At 47.5% G+C, this 26,039-nt stretch overlaps 1 protein-coding gene across 2 annotated transcripts in view; it reads right to left on the minus strand.

The window, feature by feature from the left end:
• The window catches only part of LOC135368194 (uncharacterized), a 41,021-nt gene extending 15,299 nt beyond the window's left edge, over positions 1–25,722 (minus strand). The window contains exons 1-9 of one of the 2 annotated variants that reach the window (XM_064601326.1): positions 25,442–25,722; positions 20,380–20,494; positions 15,374–15,455; positions 13,983–14,093; positions 12,200–12,314; positions 8,914–9,018; positions 8,613–8,689; positions 7,277–7,352; positions 5,862–6,006 (exon numbers count right to left, since the gene is read on the minus strand). In XM_064601326.1, the coding sequence (XP_064457396.1) occupies positions 5,862–6,006; positions 7,277–7,352; positions 8,613–8,689; positions 8,914–9,018; positions 12,200–12,314; positions 13,983–14,093; positions 15,374–15,455; positions 20,380–20,494; positions 25,442–25,453 (838 nt within the window). In that variant the 5' untranslated portion in view covers positions 25,454–25,722. The remainder of the gene's footprint in view (positions 1–5,861; positions 6,007–7,276; positions 7,353–8,612; positions 8,690–8,913; positions 9,019–12,199; positions 12,315–13,982; positions 14,094–15,373; positions 15,456–20,379; positions 20,495–25,441) is intronic. The other variant, XM_064601327.1, reaches the window with a different exon arrangement.
• Positions 25,723–26,039: the final 317 nt, after the last annotated feature.

Genomic DNA, 26,039 nt, shown 5'->3' on the forward strand with positions numbered 1-26,039 from the left:
TCAAATTATAAACCTATGCTTAACGTGCAGCCACAGAGCTTCGGCTATTTTCCCTTTGTATATGTACTTGCTGGCTTGCAGTGCGGTCTCCACAGGTGGCGTCGTCAACGTGGAACACTGATGTCATGCCAAGACACACTGTTAGCGGCGAACCAAGATCGTGTCACTCCCCTGCGTCGGGCTGAGGAGCTCCAAGTAGAGCGAAACAGCTGTCCTCGGCTGGGAGTTCACGATGCAATTATAAACATATGCTCAACGTGCTGCACCAGAGCATCAGCTATTTTCCTTTGTATATATAGAGAGACATCGATAAATAAATAAATACATCTCATCCCCTATATACAGGGTGTTTCACTTAAGAATGCCCCTACTTATTTAAAAAAACTCTACTTGAGATGAAAGTTAGAAACCTTCTGCGTCATACTTGTGAAGGTTTTTGCCGCCCAAACAGCAGGTGGTTTCCATCAGTGTACCTCATTAGTATGTCTAATTAGCTTAAGTGAACTCAAAAAATTCCCAAGGAAAGGTAACTTTTTTGCGCTTGATTAGAAAGCCCATGGCCACAACACCCCATTTCAGTTACAACTACAGGATCTTTCACGACCTTCCACAAAAATTCGACACCCGAAAACATGCCATCTCGGCAAGACCGTTTTCGGATTTCATCAATGGCGGCGCTATCGACAAGGCCCGAAGACACTCCCACTGCGCATAGAAACAGCATGAGAAAAATAGAAAAGAAAGGGAGGGCGGGGACCGGCCCGATCACGCATTTTGTCTTCGCAATCGTATCTGTTCGCAGCCATCAGTTACCGACAATCACCGACATCGGATGTTGTGTGCTGTTTCCTGTGTTGTCCTATCCTGCTCCCCATATTTTAGGCGGGGCAACTTGAACGAGCTCTCCTTTATGAGCGACGGTTTTTCGGGCAGTTTTTACGTGTTTTCCAGTGTCAAATTTTTGTGGAGAGATCGTGAAAGATACTGTAATTATGAGTGAAATGGGGTGCTGTGGCCATGAGATTTCTAGCTAGCGCAAAAAAAAAAAAAAAAAAGAAAAGAAAGGAAAGCCGTTACCTTTCCTCGGGAATTTTCTGAGTTCAGTTACGTTAATTAGACAAACTAATGAGGTACACTGATGGCCTTTGTGCCATCAAACCCATAATATCTCTCGCTCACACACACACACACTGATGGAAACCACCTGTTTGGGCGGCAAAAACCATCACAAGTATGGCGCACAAGGTTTCTAATTTTTATCTCAAGTACAATTTTTTTGAATAATTAGGGGTCACTCTTAAGTGAAGCACCCAGAATGTTCGTGTATCGTTAACTATTTAGTCGTCAATAAGTCTAATCTTTGCTGACTGTGTCTTGCACGTACTGTAAATTCACATCTGCTAGGGCCCACGGGGTCTGCAGTATCATATAAATAAATAAGTAATCAGTAGAGGTGAGTGCGACTGCAATTATATACCCACGGTTATAGCCGCAGATACCCGCGCAGTTTCGCGATTTGTGGGTATAAATTCAGTGTCGCTACAGGTAACGGGTAAAATGGCGGGCGTACCCGCAATGTGTCCGCGGGTAGTGAGAGTACACCCGCATTACCCTAACTTGCGCATTAATGTTCGCATGTTCCCCAGACTTCATCAGAAAAATGCCTAAGAATGTGACTGTCGTTTGGCCTTTCACCAGGTCGCCTGTGGCGCAGGAATTCCACTCCTTCCTTTCAACTCAACTCTATCGGGCAACACACGAGCCAGTCACCTCAAAATATCACCTGCCCTTGTCATTGATTGCCCTTGTCATGTCATCCGCTTTCTCTATAGGAACGTAGCCTTGCCCCATGACAACCTAACCCTCATTCCGGATAATATAGTTCATTTTCCAATACAAAAGGAAGCGTGCTGCAGCCAAACGCACAAGGGAGGAGGCCAAGCACAACTCGTGGAAGGAGTTTGTGGGTACATTGAACTCGCGAACTCCAGCCAAGGTTGTGTGGGACCGTATCAATAAGATCTCCGGGAAATACAAAGGGTTTACAGTGCCTTGTCTTTCGCAGAATGGCGTTCCCTGTACGTCCTTGGAGGAACAGGCTAACGTACTTGGCGGACACTTTGAACACGTGTCTAGCTCCTCGCATTACAGCCAGCGTTTCCTGTCACACAAAACCGCTGCTGAAAAACGCATCATTAAACAACCTAAACAAGATACAGCACCTTACAATGTACCCTTCAACGCACATGAACTTCAGAGAGCCCTACAGGCAAGAAAGAACACTGCACCTGGCCCTGACGGCATACACTATGACATGTTGCGGCATTTAACACCCCAGTCGCAACAAATCTTACTCCACTTTTTTAACCGTGTGTGGAGAGAAGGAACTCTTCCGTTGTCCTGGAAGCTAGCCGAAGTGGTTCCGGTTCTCAAGCCAGGGAAAGACCCGTCTGCTGCTATTAGTTATCGCCCCATCGCATTAACCAGCTGCCTTGGGAAGACTTTCGAGCGCATGGTAAATGCAAGGCTCGTATATGTTTTGGAAGATGCAGGCATCTTTGACAAACACCAAAGCGGTTTTCGTTCCGGCCGGAGCACCCAGGACAACCTACTCCACCTAGAATCACAAATCAGAGAGGCTTTTGTTCGAGGGCAGTTCTGCGTATCTGTGTTTTTTGATCTCGAAAAGGCGTACGATACCACATGGCGCTTCGGGATTCTGCAAGATCTACACGCATGTGGTATCACAGGGTGCATGTACAGGTGCATCGATAATTTCCTCAGAGATAGAAAGTTTCGTGTCAGTGTGGGCTCAACTTTATCTAACGTCTTTGTACAAGAGAACGGGGTTCCACAGGGGTCTGTGCTGAGCGTTACGCTATTCGTTGTGAAAATGAACTCGATAGCCAGAGCCATCCCACCTGGCGTCCAGTACTCCCTGTACGTAGACGATGTCCAGGTTTCCTACTCGGCATCAAATCTTTCAACAGCTGAGAGGCAGGTGCAGCTCACGATCAACCGTCTATCTAAGTGGGCTGATGAAAACGGCTTCAGGTTTTCCGCGCAAAAGACAGCGTGTGTTGTCTTTACTAGGAAGCGAGGCACATTTGCTGAGCCCTCGCTGCTCCTCGGTGGCAACACACTACCAGTTTCTGATGAGCAAAAATTTCTGGGGGTGGTGTTTGACAAGAAGCTGTCTTTTGTGCCACACATAAACTATATAAAACAGAAGTGCCTGAAATCCTCCAACATACTCAAAGTTTTATCCCATCGATCGTGGGGAGCCGACAAAGTCACACTGTTGCGGGTCTATGACTCGGTTGTGCGATCAGTAATTGAGTACGGGAGTGTCGTGTATGGCTCGGCGCGGCCTTCGGCATTGAAGGTGTTGGACCCCATCCACCACGAAGGCATCCGACTCGCCACCGGTGCCTTCCGGACGTCCCCTGTGAAGAGTTTGTATGTTGAGGGCAATGAATGGTCGCTCGAGAGACGGAGACAATTTGAACATGTGAAGGCTGCGCTAAGGTACAGATGCCAGGGCGATGACCCAGTCGTACACTCTAGTGTGAACCCCGCTCTGGAGCGACTCTTCCTTGCAAAGCCCTCTGTTGTACCCTCGTTCCCGCTTCGTGTGGAGGCGGCGAGTTCCCGTGTGGGATTCAGCCCCTCTGGCGTTCCCTTGCAGCAGGCAGTCCTCGATGCTGCGCCTTGGCAGAGACATCTAATACAATCCAATTTAAAAATGACACAGTTTGACAAACAATCCACTGCACACACTGTCATTCTCCAGGAATTCCTGGAGATTCACCATAACTTCGGGAACCACCATGCAATCTACACTGATGGGACTAAAGTAAGCAATGGTGTGGCGGCCGTTGCCCTTGAAGGTGATTCTATTATGACGGCACGCCTGAACACGAACGCCACAGTTTTCACCGCAGAGCTTTACGCGATTCTCCTGGCTCTGCGGCACATTCAACAAAACGACCTTCAAAATTCAGTGATTTATTCCGATTCGCTAAGCTCTGTGCGTGCGCTGCTTTCATGCTATGACAGCAAGAATCACCTCGTCAAGCGAGTGCGAGCGCTTGCGACCCAACTTTGTTCCCGAGGCTTTTCAATCTGTCTCTGCTGGGTCCCCAGCCACACTGGGATCCCGGGGAATGAACGAGCCGACCGTGAGGCTCGGCGAGCGTTGGCACAAGAGGAGTCAGCTCTAGGACTACCCTACCAAGACATCCTGCCAGTGTTAAAGAGAGCTGTCTGCACACAGTGGCAGCAGGAGTGGGACATGGAAGAAAATAACAAGCTACACCTCACACAGCCACACGTTTCTCCCTCGCATCGGACTGAACACATCAACAGATCATCCGAAGTTCTTTACGCGAGATTGAGGATTGGACACACATGGCTCACGCATCACCACCTACTCAGAGGTCAGGATCCGCCAGCTTGTGCGCACTGCGGTGACAGCTTGACTGTCTTGCACGTACTGGCATCCTGCCCTCACTTCGAACACCAACGCCAACAGTATTTCACCGCATTCTACAGATACCATGTCCCACTCCACCCAGCCCTTCTACTGGGTGACACCCCTCTTGTGCCGTTTGATAACGTAATCAAATTTTTGACCACGTGTGGGTTTCTTAGTCAGATGTAGATGATAAGCATTGCTCCGCTTTTATCCATTATCACCGAACTCCTCATGTATCTCATTGTCACACTTGTAGATAGCTTTTAACTGCCATGCTCGCTTGCTATCGTCATCCCCCTCTCTCTTATCCTGGTCAATCAATCATCGCTCATCGCTCATACCTGTAGATAGGTTTTAACTACCACACTCTCTCTCACATCATCTTTCCCATAATCATCTCCGACACACTCACCATAGTTTTGGCGCTCTATGGCCTTTGTTGCCTTTGTGCCATTACACACATAATCAATCAATCAATCAATCATTTTCTGATTCACTTCGTAGTTTTACTATCGGCGAGTAGAAATTCAGTGACGCCACAGGACGCCGGTAAAATGCTGGTGTACCAGCACAGGCCTGACGGGTTGTGCTGGCATACCCGCCAGGGGTGCGTTGCAGGTGCGAATTTACTTACCCGCACTCACCTATCAGTTAGCATTCCCAACAACCGTCCCCTCATTTTTTGAAATAAGTTTCGTGCTATCACCGGGAGACAAGTGTAACTATGAAGCTATCAGAGACGTACAGATCTGTATGGGTGGACAGGGGGACGACAGGAAGGATTGGGAGATAGAGGCCAAGTCTTGGGATGCCTTCAGGAGGATCTTTGCTGAAATCATTCTGGAAAGTACTGGTTCGTCATTTTACATCCTTCGGTTACACCGATTACTAACAACAAATTACTTTTTTGTTACATTGGACTTTCTGAGACCTCTCTGAGAAAAGTACAGTTAAACGATGCACTATGGCATGGGTATACTCCGGGATGATATAACTTGTAAGGTTGTTCTTCGAAGCCTTGGTGGAGAGAGGGCATTGGTACTGCCCTCCGTGAAGTAGTTTTCTGTTGGATCGCACGTGGGATCCCTCCGTAGAGGGATATACGTATATTCCATACTTAGTTCCAAAAAAAAGCTTATTAATGACGTTGATTTATTACATATTATAATATTATAATATCGCAAATTAGCTGTACAATTAGATTCCTCAAGCTGATAGATTTTCTGATAAGGTACGCCACTCAGAACGCAGATGCTCTGTAAGGCCTTGGCGAATGTGGCGCTTGGCCGACTTATTACACTAATCGAGTTTCGGTCGCAACATAAATACAGCCGCTGTGATCAACTTTCCCCAGGTATTCTCTTAAGATATTTGCACTACACACGTTTTATATTCTCTGGCTCTCGAAATTCTCCCTCGACCAGCCTCATAACGAAAGATGTCTTGCCCACTTTGCTGTTTCCAACCAAGATAACCTTGAGGCGCCTCTGGTGACCATATCTTGTTACTGAAGGTATTGATGATGGAATCTGTAACAATGAAATACAAATATTGATTGAGATGCCGAAAGACACAGCGGTTGCACTCGGGCTAGCAGAAGCGCAACTAGTCTGTCCCTATACTTTCCCGAATCCGTATGTCTAGTGATATCCAACACCACCACACTTGCAGGTATAGTTAGCCACTACTTTTTTTTTTCTAATATGTTATAGCCCGTGATCGCTAGCGTAATTACGTAGCGTAGCTTTGTTCGTGACGCTGGATCACTCTTCTTTGATACGCTACGGCCACACTCTAAGACGCAGACGAACGTCAGCTTCCCTGTTGGAAATTAATGTTCTGAGGCTGGAACACAGGAGAAAGGACAACACAACACACAAGCCTCAAGTGCCCAAGAACAACGAAAGAAGGAAGTCACTGAAAATGTTAGCCAGCTGTAGGACTCGAAATGGGTTCGGGTCCCACAGCTGTTCTTAAGCACTTGAGTCGTGTGTTGTGTTCTCCGTTCTTCTGTGTCCCAGCCTCACAACATCAGTTTCCATCGTGTTCAACAGTGCGTCGCCCCGTCGTATGACTGTGTGCTTGAGTGAGAAAACATGTAAAGCCCGGTTCACACTATTGCGTCTCAATGCGTGCATGCGGTTGCCTGCCAGCGTCGTTGAGCTGACAGCGAATCAGGAATTCCTGACACTCCTCTTGTGCCGTTTGATAACGTCATTAAATTTCTGACCACATGTGGGTTTCTTAGTCAGATGTAGATGATAAGCATTGCTCCGCTTTTATCCAATATCACTGAACTCATGTAAATATCTCATTGTCACACTTTTGTCACACATTGTCACACTAGCTTGCTTGTTGTCGTCATCCTCTTCTCTCTCTTATCCTCGTCAATCTCATCGCTCATACCTGTAGATAGATTTTAACTACCACACACTCTCTCTCACATCATCTTTCCCATAATCATCTCCGACACGCTCACCATGGTTTTGGCGCTCTATGGCCTTTGTTGCCTTTGTGCCATTAAACACATCAATCAATCAATCAATCATTGCAACGGAACCTCCTTCAGGATAGAGCGAAGGTACACGTAAGACGCTGTACGCAGCCGTAGACGCTGTAATGTGAATCATCCTTAAGAGTGAAGGTAGAATGAGTTAGTGGATGTGATTGTCCCTTCAAAAAACGCACCCTTGGAAGTCGTCCTACACTGGCTAACCTTATTGGTGACTTCCTTATTTCACTGCTTCCTATTCACGCGTGTCTCCAACACAATACTTCACCTGTTCACATAAAACTCACATCAGAACGTGTCCGGTCCTCATCTACGGCTGTCTTCAATGGCCTCTTCCTCGTGCACATAACACTCAGTACTTCACTGTAAAGCAAGGAAACTGCGCATAAACGTGAAAGTACATCAACGGTAAGCTACAATCAGCATATACGACGAGAAGCCACATGTCAGCGAAAAACTATTAAAGATTATTGGAATGAATGAATCCTAAATAAAGACAAATGTCGAGACAGATGTCATGATAAGCGGATGCGTGTGAGGAAACCTAAGGGCGGTCGAGGTGGTTGATGCACTGACCTGCGAGACCCGTCAGCCTCGGTCCATTCTAACATATGTCAGAATAGACCGAGATTCGCGAGTCACACCGACAACGAGAAAAGACGACATCCTTTCACATCCAACCTCCTCCGCAGCTGCGGAACTCTATGCCATCCTTTTCTCTCTACAACACATCGCTGATCTTACACCGCGGGAATGGGCAGTCTTCACAGACTCCAAATCTGCCCTTCAAGCAATTGAAAATTCCGGCGTACGAGGCCGATCCGCACCCCTAGTCACAGATGTGTTAATGGCTTACCACACTATCTACGCGGCAGGCAACAGGCTAGTTCTCCAGTGGGTTCCAGCCCATTGTGGTGTCGTGGGGAACGAGCAGCCGACAGCGCCGCAGAAGCAGCACTCTCGTATCGGAAACGGACCAGTATTGTTCTGCTGAGACCGTCGTTCCATTCTGTGACGCCTCGTGACACCCCTGGCTTCCCGCCAATGGACAACCGACATTCTCCCCCCTCCCCCTCTATGTTGAGCAGAGTTGATCCAACGCTCGCTTTCCGCATGCCACGAAACACCTCTCGTCAAGATCCTGCATTAATCCACCGAATGCGCCTCGATGTTGCCTTTGTTGCCTTTGTGCCATTAAACACATAATCAATCAATCAATCGATGTTGCCTTTACAGCTCAGTGCCGTTACCGCTTGAGACAAGTTGACTCTCCCACCTGCTGCCACTGTGGTGCTCTTGAGGATCTGGAGCATATTCTTCTTCATTGCTCCCACTACCGACCTTCTCGAACCGCACTCTCCGAGTCTCTTCGGCAGCTGTACTCTCGCCCCTTCTCCCTATCGAAATAGCTTGGTCCCTCGCCCAATCCAGCCCAGCAACGCTCTGCGCTCAAAGCTCTTTTGACATTTCTGAACACCATCGGACTTCGATCGTTATTGTGAAGGGGCTCGTTATTTTATCCCCCCCCCCATATTCCCACCAGCAATGGGGTACACTATCGCCTCTGGCGATGAACCTCCCCACTCTCCAACGTCGGTTGTTCTTCCTAATGGTAGAACTTACTTTGTCCAGTTCTGCACTGCTTCTCGCACCTTGTTTCCGTCGAGAGCATCAATCTCGAAGAAGTGCGCTCTCAAATCCTGCAAGAAAACACCGTTTTCTTTTTCTCGGTAAATTCCACAGTTCTGTTTCTCAAATCCTTAGACCACCGTCCAAAATGACCACAAGACAATTTTATGTTGTCCGCGCCAACAGGTAACGAAGGTACACAGGATTAATGAGTGTGCGTGCGGACACGCTTCTCCAAGATGGGAGGTAGTTGCAAGTACACTACGTGTATGGGAACGTACCTTAGAGTGCTTACCTCAGCTAGTACTTTTCCATTACACTGACTAACTTCTGCTTCGTCAGCGGCACGGTTGCGAAATTTGTTCCCAACAATTAGAGCGGGCTTCCCTCCTAGATGTTCCTGAAAATGAGAGCTTTGTGACCTTGCACTGCGTGAGAAAGCAAAAAGGTATAGTGTGGCAGCCTACGTGGTATGTCCCGTGTGAAATATTTGACCCACATCCTGCTCGCAGCCAGCGCAGTAAATCAACATCCACCCCGCAACTCGTGCTCTTTTTTCCCCCAAGATCCTATCGAGAGGCGAGAAGAAACTCAGGCGGTCAGCTGTAACTGATGCCCAAAGGCTGTCTCTGATGAGTTAGGTGCTTGGGAAGTGTCTTCTGCTTCTGCTGAAGTGCTTGGGAAGTGTTAGGTGCTTGGGAAGCGGTGGCGATGTGACTTTAACTGGTTTCCGAGGGCGTCGTTAGTTACGTCAGCACTGGTGGAAGGGGACCAGGGCGGCCAGCTCTCAGGTCTAAAATGGGCCTTGACAGCAACTCCGACTGACTTACTATCCGACTGTCTCTACTCTCCGTGTGTCCCCACTTAACGTCACCCAGGGTTTATACAACATCTCTTGTACCACGCCACAGTCAGGGCGAGTCACTATATGCCAAACCAAAACATACGTGCTCCAGACACTGCATTCCAAGAACATTCTAATTGCCACGTCTTTCTTTTACCTAGAGTGATGCGCCATTCTACACAGGTCCGCTACTTGGGTGAAGCAACGCTGTCAAAGAAGAGCAAGGGTCACCCTTCCCAGCACAAAGAAACCCTGCGAACATGTTCTATGGCCCTCGGGGGTGACGTGAGCTCTAGAGACCGTTTCAAAATAACAGTGCGCGCCGTCTCTTTGATCGTCACAACGGCGTTACGAAGCAAGAACGGCCATCTTGGATGACTTATTAAATATTTTCTATTCCTTTTTCTTTTTTTGAGATCTCCTAGCAGTGCCCAACCCGCTACCCGTGTTGCTGTAAAAGTGACACCCGCGTCCGATCTGCCAGCCGCGCAATATTCGGGGATCGGGACCAGCACCCGCAGGAATCTGCAGGCAGGATTGACAGGTCAAAATCCCGAAAAGCCGCCAAAACGCACAGAGAAAATAGCAGACGGTGGTGGTGGTGATGGTGAAAGCGCTCGCCGTTGTCGGCCCCACAGAGGTGGGCAACGTCACGACTGACGCCCTGGGAGAATGTGCGTCCTGGGCAGACTTCTAAGGGAACTGTGCTGACGTGTGTCTGAACAAAACAAACTGGATGGAGGGACTAAGAGAAAGTAGTAGAAGTAGCCAATCGTATATCCAGTGGTGTGTAGGCATGGTATCACAATGCCACATGGAATCAGCTGAGGTCGTCTAAGGTATTTGCACCATGAATACGGTGGTGAAAGAGCGGCCAAGAGAGGAAAGAGGAGTGCTAACTGCCAGTTGCGCTAGAAGACATATGATACACATTGACCAATCAGCAAAATATTCGGGTCGGATTTTTGAAGCACGCGCGATATCAGAGAGAGAAAAACGTCCTAGAAAAAAAAAAGAAAAAAAAAAGACCTAGCCAGCCTAGTGGCCGCAGCCTAACAGAGACTTTGTTATAATTTGTATAATTACGTTGCGAGAGATACATGATCATGAGGAGCGCAGGATAGATACAAAACAGTCCGAAGGACATCATACCGGGTGAGAGAAGGTCGATCGTCAATGTATGTATATACTTGGAACATTAGACATGTCGCCACGATCAAAACTATATCCCTTTTTTCGGCATACACGGAATTCTCAAATGTAGCAACAAGGAGTACCCGCAGAGTAGCCAGAAAACAGCCGAGTCACCACCGCCCAAATTTCGGCGCCACGACAGTCTAGAAGTAGCCAATTTAGCGCAAAGGAGCCAAATATGGCTACCTGACTGCAATTTATCCACGGGATATCACAGGGGTGATACGTGCTTCCAATGTTGTAGTCTCGCCAAGGCGGTCATTTGTGGCGAAATCTCCATCTTGTCCTGACCCCACTTCACGGGAAATGTTATCTTGGAGTCATGCGATCTTGCTTATGTTCTGTTCTGTTCTGTTCTCCTGCCTTTGTGCCATTAAACCCATAATCCCATCCCATCCCATGTTCTGTTCTCGCGCTGGCCCACATTTCCTTGTCAGCACAAAATCATTGGATGAACGTATTGTGCTTGTGTAAGCTGCACGGTGCTTCTGATGCCACGGTGCTTCCGCATGCCACGAAACACATCTCGTCAGGATGCTGCATTAATCCACCGAAGGCGCCTCGATGTGGCCTTTACAGCTCAGTGGCGTTACCGCTTGAGACAAATTGATTCTCCCACCTGCTGCCACTGTGGTGCTCTTGAGGATCTGGAGCACATTCTTCTTCATTGCCCTCACTACGGGGGCTCGTTATTTTATTCCCCCCATTCCACCCAGCAATGGGGTAGAGTATCGCCTGTTGCGATGAAACTCCCCACTCTCCAAGGCCGAAAATAAAGTTGTTGTTGTGCTTCTGACGCCAAGTAGTATAGTTCACTCCTGCTGATCCTCCGTGCGTCGCAGGGTCGTCATCACATCGCTGTGAATGGTCAGCAGTACGAGGGGGTGGACCTCGAAATAGAGTGATCGAAATCTCCGTTGCAAAATGAACTACTGTAAATGAATGCTGTCTGACCACAAAATGCGCAGTCGCGACGCGCAGGAAACTGCCAACGGCGAACTTAGACTAACCTGGACATCGGAATGCAAACGCAGAACTTGGACGAACCTAATAATGACGACAACTAACCAGCCATGCTGCTCCGTCGTGTGCGCACTCCCAGCGCTGACATGTGACTTTGGTTCTCTAAACCGACTTGGACAGACATCGAAAACCCGTGAATTTGAGTAGTTAAATAGTGATGACGTGTTTTTAAAAACGGCATGTCATCATACGAAGCAATCGAGCATATTCTCTTTTATTTTCCTTGGTTCGAGAACGTAAATCTCGAGATCGGGTATTTCAGCGGGGATGTCCAGGTCGTCCCGTACGGGGCGACATGCGCAAGCCGACCGGCTAAACCGCAAGCCTGTTGGATAAAAATTACGGGTATATATCGAAAGACGTTACAAAACGGCGCATTGAACGGCAGTCGCTCCGTTTACAAACGTTACGGCCGCTGGTCAAGATCGCCGTGACATGCAGTGGGAAACGGAAGCACGGTTCTCCGGCACATCCCCATTCAAAATGATCCGTCGAAGCCGGGCAAAAATGGCGCCCTCACCTGCAGGGCGTCGACAGAATCCAGGAGGGCGCCGAAGGTGTCCCATCTGTAGACCCCGTACATGAGGATGAAGCCGTCTACTTTCTTGACATCTACATTTTGTAGGTACCCCGTCCTGTAATTATAGGAGTCAAAGAAAGCGCAAACATTAGAGGAAAGTTTGCCCTTTGCCATCGTTGAGATAAAGGCCGTTTTACACCGTGAGGCAAGACGAAAAGTGAGTTTTGACGACGAGAAGAAGGGATCGAAATGGCACAGAGCGGGTATAGAAATGAAGAGCAAACGAGAAGATACGCCGCCTGCGTGCGTGGTTCGGTTCGCGCAGCGGCATCGGAGAGAGGGTCATGTGACGTGAAAGGTTTACGTGGAAAAGCATGCGAAATAGTCTGTTCGCGCTCGTCAGGGTGTGGTGTCATCCTTATGCAGGCAAAAAAAAAAAAAAAAAAAAGAGGAAGACGAATTAGAGCGCGAGGCGACGGGAAGCAAGACATCCAACGTGATGCGGATCCGATCCCGGCCTAGGATGGTATAGCAATGTCGCGGAGTTCCTTCGCGGACATTCCTTCCAGCACCGTATGTCGGATATTTCCGGCGCACGTCGAAGGAACCCTGCGGCACGTGCAACATGTCGCTACACATACAGGAAGACAAAGAACCTTATTTGTAATACGCACTATATAGCATTACCAATGCCTTTTTTTCCTTTTCCTTTTTTTTTTTTTTTGCGGACGGGGCAGTCGGTGCTGTTAAAAGAGACTGAAATGGACGTCTCGTATCAGCGACTAGGACTTTTGGAGCCTTGGACACTTTGTCGCATGGTACTCTTGAGTTTACGTACTCACTGTTCTTATTAAACCTTTTAGTTACCATCATACATTTGTGAGTCGGCTCTCTCTTCTCCCACACACTCACATAGTTTTGGCGATCTATGGCCTTTGTTGCGTTTGTGCCATTAAACCCATAATCTCTCTCTCTCTCTTCTGTCGTTCCCCTAGCAAAGCGCTAGGAACCCCAAGTCGGAAGGTACCCTTACATCCTTTACAATGGCACCGAAACGACAGCGGCGGGCGACGAGTTGGAACTGGAACTAGGGTTGCCACCTTTCGTAGTGAAAAATACAGGCTGAGGGAGAGGAGGTAGAATAGAGGGAAAGGAGGAAATGCTCACGGGAAAGTGGGCGAGGGGTGGACAAACACACACACACACAGAGAGAGAGAGAGAGCGTGCTCGATCGCTCAAGATCATAGAGATAAAGCCTGATAAAGAAGAACGTTGGGCAGACGAGCGACCTGCAGCCTAGGCTGGTGGCAGGTTGCGCGGGGGGAGAGGGTAGTGGAATGGAGGGGAAAGGGAGGACCGTTAACTTAGTTGCTGGTAAGCACAATCTCCTGGAGTTGGGGCTCAGATGTGCTGGTGGACTGCATAGCTCGCTGCAGTCTGCGTCTTGCATCCGTCTTGCATCGCCCGCTTAGCTTGTCCCATTTTGGACAAACGCGCTTTGCGTTGGTGTAAAGTCTCGCTCGTACACAGACACACTTAACGCTTGAACCGGAGAATTTACTCCGCCGACAACTGCTTGCGCCGTCATGAGTGGCCTCGGGACGTCCACGGTGTGACATCTGCAAGCGTGCCCTCTCTCGTGGCGGTTTTATATCCACGCTAGAAAGCGTATAATTTAAATTCCACCTGAAAATCACACGCCTACCTGTCTGACCGCAACCGCTTCCCTAGAGAACACAGCAGCGTACAAGTTAACAAAAAGCAAAGACGTTCATTTGCTTACATGCGATTCTGTGGTGTTCGAGCTCTGTACTGTCGTCTGTCTGCTCTGTGTAATGCTGATGTTGTTGCTAGTCCTTCAGCTTCGCCTTGTCGCTCTCTCTCTCTTTCGTCACTGCGAACGAGTTTTTCCACATTTTGTGGCCACGTTTGCTATCCCCTATATAAGTAACATTTCGGCGTTATCACAACACACGTGATCTCAAAGCAGCCAATGAGTACAGGTCCTACGTAGCGACATACCCTGCACTCTTAAAACTACACTTCACCACATAGACTCTTAGAAATGAACTTCACCGCATAGCATGTCCCTAGCCAACCATCATCTCAAATGATATCGTTATCTGCTTTGATTTGTTGAAAACGGGAGGCGTACGCCTTTTTTTGTGACAATTATGAACAACATAGGTGTCACAAAAAGGCGTACGCCTCCCGTTTTCAACAAATCAGCGCAGATAACGATATCATTCGGGATGATAGTTGGCTAGGAGCGTGCTGTACGGTGAAGTTCATTTCTAAGAGTGTATGTGGTGAAGTTCATTTTTAAGAGTGTAGCACGCACCACGCATCACCACCTACTCTGAGAGGTGAGGATCCGCCAGCTTGCGCGCACTGCGGTGACAGCTTGACTGTCTTGCACGTGTTGGCATCCTGCCCTCATTTCGAACACCAACGCCAACAGTATTTCACCGCATTCTACAGATACCATGTCCCACTCCACCCAGCCCTGGGTGACACTCCTCTTGTGCCGTTTGATAATGTCATCCAATTTTTGACCATGTCTGGGTTACTTAGTCAGATGTAGATGTTAAACATCTCACATCACTCTCACATCATCTCTCCCATAATCATCTCAGACCACCACTCACCATAGTTTTGGCGCTCTACACTCTTAAAAATGAACTTCACCGCATAGCACGCTCTTAGCCAACCATCATCTCGAATACACCTTTTCAGGTACGCCTTTTCTGTGACACTTATGCTGTTCATAATTGTCACAGAAAAGGCGTACGCCTCCCATTTTCAACAAATCAGGGCAGGTAACGATATCATTCGAGATTATGGCTATCTAGGAACGTGCTATGTGGTGAAGTTCATTTTTAAAGTGTGGTCCAAGAAAACGCAGTGGGTTCACTCATAATCGATGAATGCGCTACATATTTCGCGCTGGAAAGCAACGCTGTCTAGAGGAGAATTTCTAGAGTCGCAGTTTTGAAAACATCACCGCAATAGTTAACAATGTGAGGAAACCATCTTCGTAGGTGCGGAAAATATTGCGGAATACAATATTTTTGGTTGCATATTGTTGCATTACAAGGCAATATTTCGGTTGTAACAGAAAATTTGAGCTCCCTGCAAAAGGCAGATAATCGTAGTAAACGTGAGAATACATACCTGGCACACCCGGCTATGTCCCAGAAGGTCAACCTGACCAGGCCACGTCCGATTAGGATACTTCGCTTCCTCACGACCACTCCTGCACATAGGTACTAAATTAGTGCGAGCAGCTTTCGTTTATATTCTGCATACATTAAGCCCGAATCCCATAACAAGCGACACGCGGCAGATACACGCGAGAAGCGACAAAATCGACGTCACTGCCGCCACACGAGCGTCAAAAAAGCTTTGTCGCGGCTCAATATTTCTGCATCTACTCCCAGTAGATATTTGTAGCATGTCGCTGAGTTCGTTGCCTGTTGTTTGACAAAACCAGCTAGATTTGGCGGCGTGAAACAAGAACTGAACGCGTGGGCAAGGGAGAGGGTGGAGAGGGCAACCAACAAAACTAGCAGACGAAGTTTGCGGGGCGTTGGGTACTTCAACCGCAGCGCCACTGCGTTACGGCGAATATTACATAGCAACTTCATTACAATTTCTCCTCGTTTTGACGAATGAAATACTATTTTTGGTATATTTATGGCAATTTACAACTTAGCTCGAATAAAATAAGCATTGCTTCTCCAAAAACATCATTTCCCGGTGACGAAATGTCGCTGCTCAAATGGACCAGGAAGTCGCGCCATGACCAGACGCGACAGCGACAAATTCTGCAGCGCGTCGCGTGTCGCTTGTTATGGGGTCCGCGCTTTAGGCATCACTTAGCGCCTTGCAAAATATGTAGTTCTATCGGTATACCGCAAAGCAGCTGAGACGCAATATCATAAAATCAGTAGCGTACTCCTGAGCATCCGGACTCTGAAGTCACAATTTCAATCCGAATCACACGCGTGGGTCCTTAGGAAATCAAAGTTGAAAATGGCTTCCTAGACTGTGCCGAAGTAGGCACTAACTGTATACACACGGACTGCCGAGTACGGAAGCAAGACCACGTTGCATGCGCACAACGCTAACTCTGACAGTGTTATGCACGGTGCTGCGCATTGCTCCCTGTGGTAGTTGTAAAGCACGTGACCTCTCTCGCGTTACGTGACTGGCGTGTACTACGGGTATGTCGCCCTCCCTGCCAAAAAACTTGCTGGTTCGTGACCGATACAAGTATGTAAATGTCTTTCACATTTCTGACCACATGTGGGTTTCTTAGTCAGATGTAGATGATAAGCATTGCTCCGCTTTTATCCAATATCACCGAACTCCTCATGTAAATATCTCATTGTCACACTTTTGTCACACATTGTCACACTAGCTTGCTTGTTGTCGTCATCCTCTTCTCTCTCTTATCCTCGTCAATCTCATCGCTCATACCTGTAGATAGATTTTAACTACCACACACTCTCTCTCACATCATCTTTCCCATAATCATCTCCGACACGCTCACCATGGTTTTGGCGCTCTATGGCCTTTGTTGCCTTTGTGCCATTAAACACATCAATCAATCAATCAATCAACATTTATTTGGCATGGCTTGTGACGAAGCGTCGCGCAAACGTTTTAACGGCTGCCAGTAGTATTTTCTGCCACCAGTCTTCCCGAGGGCACTAAAGTCCGGTTTCACTAACGTTGGTTAACGTTAAGCAGAGATCAAAGGTTGCCAAGACTTGAAAGTAACACCGAGTGCTGAAGGTGAAGGCGTTAAATTCAAGTTAAAGGAGCATGGAAGTCACCCCAATTTTTTTTTTCTTTTTTCGCTGCGGCGTCTTCTGCAACGAATAAGATGAGCTCCTGCGAAAGAACGATGAGTGCAGTGTGCAAAGTGTGCATCGTGCGACGTGCAAAGTGTGCATCGGAGAACGAGAAGACGTCGTGACGTACCACGGGCTCCGGCACGTGATCAGTTCATGCCAAACGGCACAGCATGTATAAGCGGCGCGTGCGCCAAGAAGACAAAGAAAAAAAAAAAAGGCACTGAGCAGTTTCCACGTCACACGAGGCTCGTGTCTCTCATCCGTGACTGCTTTCTCCGACTGTCTTTTGTAAATTTTATTGCGCAGATTGCGCATTTTTTATTGACATTACACATTGACATTGACATTGATTGAATTATTGCGCAAATTTTATTGACAATACGTCACAGAGCGAAACTATTTTGCGTGGTGACTCCTTGTGGACAGATGAAGCAGGGTCAGGAGCCATGTTAAATGTCACTTCCATGCTCCTTTAAGGGGCTGTTGATCTCGGTTCAAACGTTAATCGGCGTTGGTGAAACCGGTCCTAAGTGGTGTGAGTAAGGTAACTGTAAAGTGGTAGCGAAAGCTAGCGGGAATGCCAAATCAGACCCATCGGCAAGGCTATCAACATGAGGTGCGAGCGATCCTAGGTGTTGGTAGTAGAGGTAGGACCATAAACAAAAAATATTTACGACGTGCGCATGGTTTTTGTGTGTACTAATAGCTTATACGTAATTTCGTACACATATACAAACTCCTCCTCCTCCCAGGTACGTTTCCCTATCCTGCTCCCCTGCGCATGTTTCACAGTATAGGCTTGTTTATCCGTGCATCTCTGTCCGTATCCGTCCCATATGTCCGTGCATTGTAATATGGATTTAGTACACTTTTTGGGGTTAAACAGGAAGCGACGGCCACATCGCGGAGCTGTAGACCAATATTAACACGTGACAACATATGAATGCAATGCATCCCCCGTTGCCGGCCCCGCGAAAAACAGAAAAAGTTTTCGTCATGGCGAGACCGGCCATGACGGCGTGAGCACTAGCAGGGATCAGCTGTGCAACGACGACGTGATGTTTTACATTTAGCTCTAGGCGAGAAATGAACTCCGCAACAAAATCACCACAAAGATTGTGGTATATCCATAACCTTTCGGATGTCAGGAACATGTGTACGAAAGATCTCGTTCCAAAACTGCGCCGATTTTATTCAAACGCATTTATTACGAAGCGAGCGTTTCGCCTCTGTGAAGCCAGAGGGCGCTGATATCAACGCACCACTGACATCATCCGGCATCCGGCAAGGGAGAATGCAGGCTTCGAAGCACACGACAATGCTGGGTGACGTTACGGTTTCCTTCTCCGGACGAACCGCCGTAGTATGGAACTCTGTTCTCTGCGCTTCGCATTTCGGTTTCGGTATGCCATCAGTATGTCATCATTTACGAATTAAGTATTCGCGCAAAATGAGTGAGAATGTTGTACCCGGTATCGAGGGACTGGTTCGTGTTCGATATGATGCTCACCTAATTTTTTCCGAATCCTTGCGTAGTCTCCCTTTAAGTGAACCTTCCTAATCTCTGTGTCGTCATCACGATACCCTTCTGTCTGGAGTTGTCAAAATCTGTAATAGCTTCATGTACAGGGTGTATGCTATAAAAGGTCAGTCACATTTTCGCGCGTGGCGCGATACCTGCTTGACAGACTTCCGCTGCCGCAGAGTGAAGAAGTTACGGCAGGAAACCCTACAAAAAAAATCGTCGATATCAGGCACTGCGTAACAAAATAGATATGGCCACGCAAACTTTCGTCTTCATGCATTTCCTATGCGCTATACCGACGTAAACACGCCAGTCTGTTGATAGTTGTTTGTAGCTTCCGCATGGGGCGCTAGTGACGTTGAATCCGAAACAAACTCATGTGGGCGCATATTTCTGTTATGCACGGTACGTAACCGTGGTACTCATTGAAATTTACGTTTAACGAAGCTTGATACGATTTGTTTTAGATGTTTTCTGCACATGTTGCGGCTCGTATGCCGCTTCCTAGCGAAACATTTCTGCTTCTTCTCTTAGCAGACGACAGTCTGTTTGCGATTGCTTTGTTGCGAGAACGACACTTTTAGCCGCCTTTCTAACGTTTTTATTTCATTCATTTTGTGTCTCTATACAGTTTCATTGGACTCTATTATTCCTGTTATTATATCTGTTCGTGTTCCATTTGTTTCTGTCGTATTTTGTATCCTTTGTGCCTTGCTGTACGCCAGTTGACGGTTCAGGAGGGTACACCTGTGGATTCAACGTCACTAGCGCCCGATGCGGAAGCTACAAACAACTATCGACAGACTGGCGTGTTTACGTCGGTATAGCGCATAGGAAATGGAAGACGAAAGTTTGCGTGGCCGTATTTATTTTGTTACGCAGTGCCTGATATCGACGATTTTTTTGTAGGGCTTCCTGCCGTAACTTCTTCACTCTACGGCAGCGGAAGTCTGTCTGTCAAGTAGGTATCGCGCCACGCGCGCAAATGTGACTGACCTTTTATGGCATACACCCTGTATTTCAAATTGACATGTGTCACTGAACCTGATATGATTTATTTTTCTCTGTTCTCGTCTCGTATTTTCGCAATGGTTGATTAGTATATGATTCGGTCAGGATAAGGAAAAGGGGAATACAACAAAACGAAGTGCGCGAATGTAAACGCGACATGACTAATTATGCACTGCTTATTATACTACTGCTGACGTCATCTCTGACGTCTTTACAGTCGTAATAGTCCGCGCAACGGATGGATGGCGCTGACGGTCTTTATCATGGCGTCATTCTGAAGACGCAGGGAGTTACGCTACCTGTTTGATACACCTTGATGTAAGTTCGTACCTAAGAAGAAATATGTAAAGTTTTAACAATGACATCAAAGTTCCTGTTGATTCTTTTAGGGTGACGTGAGTTCGCCCATATTCTATTACTATCCTTCTCGATCATACACACAGGTGCGGACAAAAGTTTACGGAACACGCGAGCGGCATACTTTTTCTTCGGTGGCTGGCTCCCCACCCCAGTAGCTGGCGCAACCAGGTGAGTTCACTGTTTCGGTGGAAGGGTGCGCTGTTAGCGACATACAGCGGCAGCTTCCACTTCCTAGACACACCCAAGCGACATCCGAACTAAGTACTGTGTGTCGTTAACAGCGAACGCTTCCACCCCTCCGAAGCAGTGAACTCGCCCGCTTCCGCCGGCCGTTACGGTGTCGCAACGAAGAAAATGTACGGAGCTCGCGTCTCCCGCAAACTTTTGTCCCCACCTGTACTAGTGCACCGACAGGGGCTTACCTACTGCAGAAAAGACATCCGTCTGTTTGCCCTCACCAGCTGTTAGTGCGTCGATGAAGGTGGTTTTCCCGACTCCTGATTCTCCTATCACTGCCACTGTTATGGCTGAGGGTCCCTGCAATAGACTGAGGCTGTCAATCTATACGTATAGTTTGCCTTGTGTTTCACCTCAGGTTATCAAGTGCATTCGTACCAGGTGCATGTGCGTCTTTCTCCGAAGGGAAATACAAAGTTTGGGTGATAGGGGGAGACGCCCCTGTTTCCGGTTTCATGAGCGTACGTTATTTCAGCTACGGCAGAGGCTTTTCTGGGTCGTCAGGCGGAGGCACGCAGCAGGATCTGCCGGTGTTTGGAATATGTAAGACAATCAATCACTTTTTCGTTGTTGTTAATTGATGTGTTCGTGTTCTTCGGGGTTACAGCGGGTCGGACTCGGAACCACCGCGGGAAGTACCATGGTAGACATCTCTGTCTTGCAGCGCAAAGTGCACTACGGTGTGAAAATATGCACAAACTTCTAAACGGTAAACAAATGGTCTCACGTTCCACATCTCGGAGCAAAACGCATCTGTTCCGTTTGAGGGAAAATTCGTCTCCATCACATTCCGTGACCCCAGCAGTTCTCTAAGGATCTCGGTCGGCTCTGGCGATCCTTCTAGTATTGATCGTATATCCGGTGATTTCTGGCATCACGTGCATCGGAAGGAAAACCAGATGTTTCGCTTTCCCCTCTTTTCTCCTTCTCAAGCAAGCGCGACCGCGCGGGACTGCCTCCCATTGGTCTCCGCAAACAACTGCATCTGGCCTCTTGAGAAGGAGAGAACAGAGAAACCGAAAAGGAGTATGATGGAGGCGTAAATTGGGGTTTCCGCTTCCCTCTTTCTCCTTCTTAAGAGGCGTGGCGTAGCGGTGTCCAATCATAGTTGGAAGTGGATTATGGAGACCAGTGGTGGGACAATCCAGTATTGTCGACCCTCTTGAGCCTTGCGAAAAGAGGAAAAGCGTAACTCTCCGGGTTTCCCTCGCGCATAAATCGCATTGATCAATTCAATCAATCATTTACGAATACACACAGCTTGGGGTTACCGACCAATCAATCGATTGATTGATTGATTGCCAGCTCGCGTGGCATAGTGGTTGGACGACCGCTTTCCACTCCGCGGGTTCACTTCCCTAAACAGACTGTGCTGTCCGGGGTTTTCCCTGCGTTTCCTGGCAGGCCTTCCCGAAGAATGTCGGCACAGCTTCCCTTGAAGTCTGACCAGGACGCATACTAACCCCCTTTCCCCCACTCATTCCTGCTGTCCACTCTCCACCTGTCCATGTCTGCACGCCGCTCATAGCCACCAGTTGATTCGCGGTGCGAACGCAGTACTTATTTTTCTTCATTTTTATTTAAATACTGCGTTCCATTATAAGGAATGCCACTTATTCGGATTAAATGCCGTTCCTGTATTCGGGAGGAAAAAGATCGGGTGTTATTTTTAAGAGAGAGCAAAGTAATCAAGCCAACTGGTTTATGCCTGAGTTTGAGGAGCAGAGGCCCACAACAGGACACGCATAACTCAAACCAGTCAGTGATTTCATAGACACGTTTCACATAAAAGCCAGTACGATCCATGAAAACCAAACGTTGTATACAAACTTCCCTTTTCTTGTGGTGCACGTTACATGGGCCGGACGGGATCGTTGACAGATTAAGACCGGTTTCACACCAACGTTTTTCTCGTCGGAGTTTTTCATGAACGAGAAAGGGACCCGCTATTGACACATGCACGTTTGTTCACGGACCGTGTGTCCGTGCCGAGAAACTCTCGGCGTGTCCCGTTCTGACCCGCTCTTTCACGCATTCGTCTCGCCGTGCAGGTGCGCCCTTTCACGCAACCGCATTCATCGTCCGTGTACATCCTGATACTGATAAAAATAAGAGAGAGAGAGAGAGATTTCTTCAGACGCTGTAATTTTTTTCTCGTATTTTCATCCTTCCTTCATCATCCTCATAAAATGTTTCACGTGCAGTAGGGTAGGGTAACGCACCACCGCGGTGAAACACCCCATCTCATCGTCATCATCTATATTGTTGTTGTTGTTGGTTGACATGACACGGCAGCCTCTCAAAAACGTTTACTGTACTTCAAGATAACGAGAGGTTGAGGGAAGGCCCTCGTTGTTGGGATATCAGGAGTAAGGAATACAGGAACGTATTGAAAACGTATGGGAAGGAATTGCAAGGCCACTTGGTTACTCAGCGTTTTGTGATAGCGGCGCCCTGTGTGCACCTGGCTGAACCATATCAAACGTTTAACCTCTGTTGTCTCGCACTGAAATATCTTTCTTCTGTTTTACTATGTCTTGCGTTAGTGCACATTGTACACGCACTGGCAACACAGCGTGATTTTTTTCTCTCGCCGGATTCCCCGTTTCACGACGTGCACTTGATCCATGCGGTTTGGCCTGCATGTTTTCGCCGGTGTGTTCAGCGCTGTGACGTTTAACATAGGTTACATAGGCGGGTTCACGTAGTTCATTCTCACACTCAGGTAATATTTACATCAGGCGTGCGCACTAAATTGTACTCGCGATACGCAACACAACGTGATATGTAACTAGCATTCGGGGAGAAATCGGGTTTGACCCGAATTTGTCCTAAACTAATTCGGGAGGGAATAATCAGGGAGAATCGGGTTTTAACTGGAGAAAGTCGGACCGTATATATAAAGTACGTGAGTATGTAGAATGGCCTTTCCCGCAAGCAGCTCTTCATACCGGATTTTTTTTTCTCGATGTAAGAGATGTAAAATCTGTGCTGAGAATGTGTTTTGTCGTCCCTGTGTGTTCCTTCATCTCGCCGTTTTCATTTCTGTCATGTAAAATCGTTTGCAATCGCTTGCCCTTTCCTTCACACCTGATCCTCTACCAATGTAAGAGCAATTCCTCAAAGCATTTTGAATGTCGCAAGCAATGCAGTACGCAGCACGCGCAATGTAATTGCGGTACAACTTGTTTTGGGGTTAAACCCGATTTTCTCCTCGAATTCCAATCACGTACTACGTTGTATCATGTATCACGTACACGATTTAGTCGCAACCTGTGAAAATATACACGGTGTTTCACCTACGGCGACGTACTCGCCTGAGGATTGTCGGACTTTCGTCACTTACCTTCTGCACTCTAAAAACAGAACTTCACCGCAGAGCACTCTGTACGCCAACCACACAATCATTCGTGGCAATGGTTGGCGCGCAGCGTGCTATGCGGCGAAGCTCTGTTTTTACACTCTTAAAAATGAACTTCACCGCATAGCACGCTCCTAGCCAACCATAATCTCGAATGATATCGTCATCTGCCCTGATTTGTTAAAAAGGGGAGGCGTACGCCTTTTTTGTGACACTTATGCTGTCCATAATTGTCACAAAAAAGGCGTACGCCTCCCGTTTTCAACAAATCAGGGCAGATAACGATATCATTCGAGATTATGGTTGGCTAGGAGCATGCTATGCAGCGAAGTTCATTTTTAAGAGTGTAGAATGAATGGTTGGCCTTTAGCGTACTATGCAGCGAAAATTTGACAAGTTAGCTTGAACACCGCCCCACACTCTTAGAAATGAACTTCACCGCACAGCACGCTCCTAGCCAACCGTCATCTCGAATGATATCGTTATCTGTCCTGATTTGCTGAAAACGGGAGGCGTACGCAATTTTTGTGACAATTATGAACAGCATAAGTGTCACAAAAAAGGCGTACGCCTACCATTTTGAGCAAATCAGGGCACATAGCACCCAAGAATTGGAGTTTATTGTTGGCTAGGAGCGTGCTATGCGGTGAAGTTCATTTTTAAGAGTGCATCCTGCGAAGCGGGAATAGTGCCACCCTGGCGGCGCCTAACAGAAACCAACGCCTTCACAACGAGGGTCCACCACTCAACCGTAAATACGTGGACGACCAAAACGCCGTCCGCCGTTACTACCACTAAGCACCACCGGGGTGGGCAGACCGGAATGGCGTTCAAGTTAACTCAGATATGAGCTGTATCATGTCTGCGCTATATGCTGCCGTAGTTCACTTCGCCTTCTTTCAACATGTATTTGATACGGACTAGATTATCACCAGGAAGGCGGACGTGACCCACAGCATCCTTTTGAGAAACACAACGCGCGACGGGGAGAAAAGTGAACCGAACAGGCTGGCGACAGTGAAGTTGGGTCAGACGTTGGAAGTACATCGAAGCAGTTGCAACGAATAAATAGCAGTTTCCGAATCTCGTTGGCATAATGAGCCAAATGTGTAAACGAAAGAAAAACAAACTATGCGTAGCGTTCTTCGTCTTCAGATTAAACCCGATTTTTCACGATAATCTCCCCCCCCCCCAAGACGTTTTCAGGATTTCAGGTAAAACCCGGTACAGTCAAACTCCTTTATAGCGAACACCTTTTTAACGAAAATACCACTACAGCAAATTTTTTTTGCGGTCCCGCTGGAGCCTATAGGTCCAATAATGGACATCCTTTTTAACGAAAATACCTTTACTGCGATTATTTTTTGCTGTCCCCTGAGTTTCGTTGTAAAGGAACCCGCCTTGTGGTCAATTCAACTTATTGTTCTAAGTAAACCGTCGGAAAAGTGAATCATAATATGAGCAAAGAGAGCTGTTTGTGACAACCTGTTTGTCCTCCTTTTATAATACCCTACTGCAGGAGTCAAGGACGACTTTTTTTTGTGGAACCGCCGGTGTTCACTGCCCCAGTTTTTGTCTCTCGTCCCAGAGTCGCAGGAGTGGCTCGTTTAATATGCCTTTCGTTTCACCCGAAAAATTTCCCGACGACATATCAAACGGAAGACGTAGCGCCCGATTTTTCCCCGAATTGTTGTATGCAACTAGCACCCGATTCCCCCGCCCCCTCCCTTCTCCTGAATTTGAAAAAAAAAAAAAATCATAAAACCCGAAAATGAAGAACCCTAACTATGCGACGTTCCAACGTTTTCTGCTACGTGGCTTCTAAACGAGACGTGTTTGTTGCGCTTCAGTGGCGAAATAAAATAATGTTCATAGGACACAATTACCTGTTTGTTCATGACGAGTCGCAGCAGTTGCACAGAAGGGATAAACTATAATACACGCTGCCGTGAGCCCTTGCGAGATATGACGTATTGGCTGTGCTCCAAAAGAAACTCTGGGGTAGGAGTTTGTCACGTGACAGAGTTGTACAGGGTTCGCCAAGATAAACCTTCGGGGTTTGTAACGAAGATAAAGTAGCGAAGATAATAAGCTGAAGTAGATATTAGAGGACGTATTGTGCCCCAAAATTTTATGTCTATTATGACGCTTGGTCTGTTTCTCTGCGAATAAATCTTGAAAACAAAAAAAAGAAAGAAAAAAAAAAAACGCCGCTGCCTAAACGGCTATACTTGTGTTTCAGCTTCTTTCCGTCAGATGACGAAACGGTCGAACGCGGCGTTGCAGAGTACGGCTCTGCATTCAGTTGCACTTGTTCACTTGGTTTCGATGGCGTCTGCAACGCCGCGTTCGATCGTTTCGCCATCTGACGGAAAGAAACTGAAACAGAGGTATAGCCGATTAGGCAGAGGCGGTTTTCTAATTTTAACGATTTATCCGCGGAGAAACGGCCAAATGACAGTATCGACATAAAATTTTGGAGCA

This window comes from Ornithodoros turicata, chromosome 9, assembly GCF_037126465.1.
Source record: "Ornithodoros turicata isolate Travis chromosome 9, ASM3712646v1, whole genome shotgun sequence".
Classification (NCBI taxonomy): Eukaryota; Metazoa; Arthropoda; class Arachnida; order Ixodida; family Argasidae; genus Ornithodoros; species Ornithodoros turicata.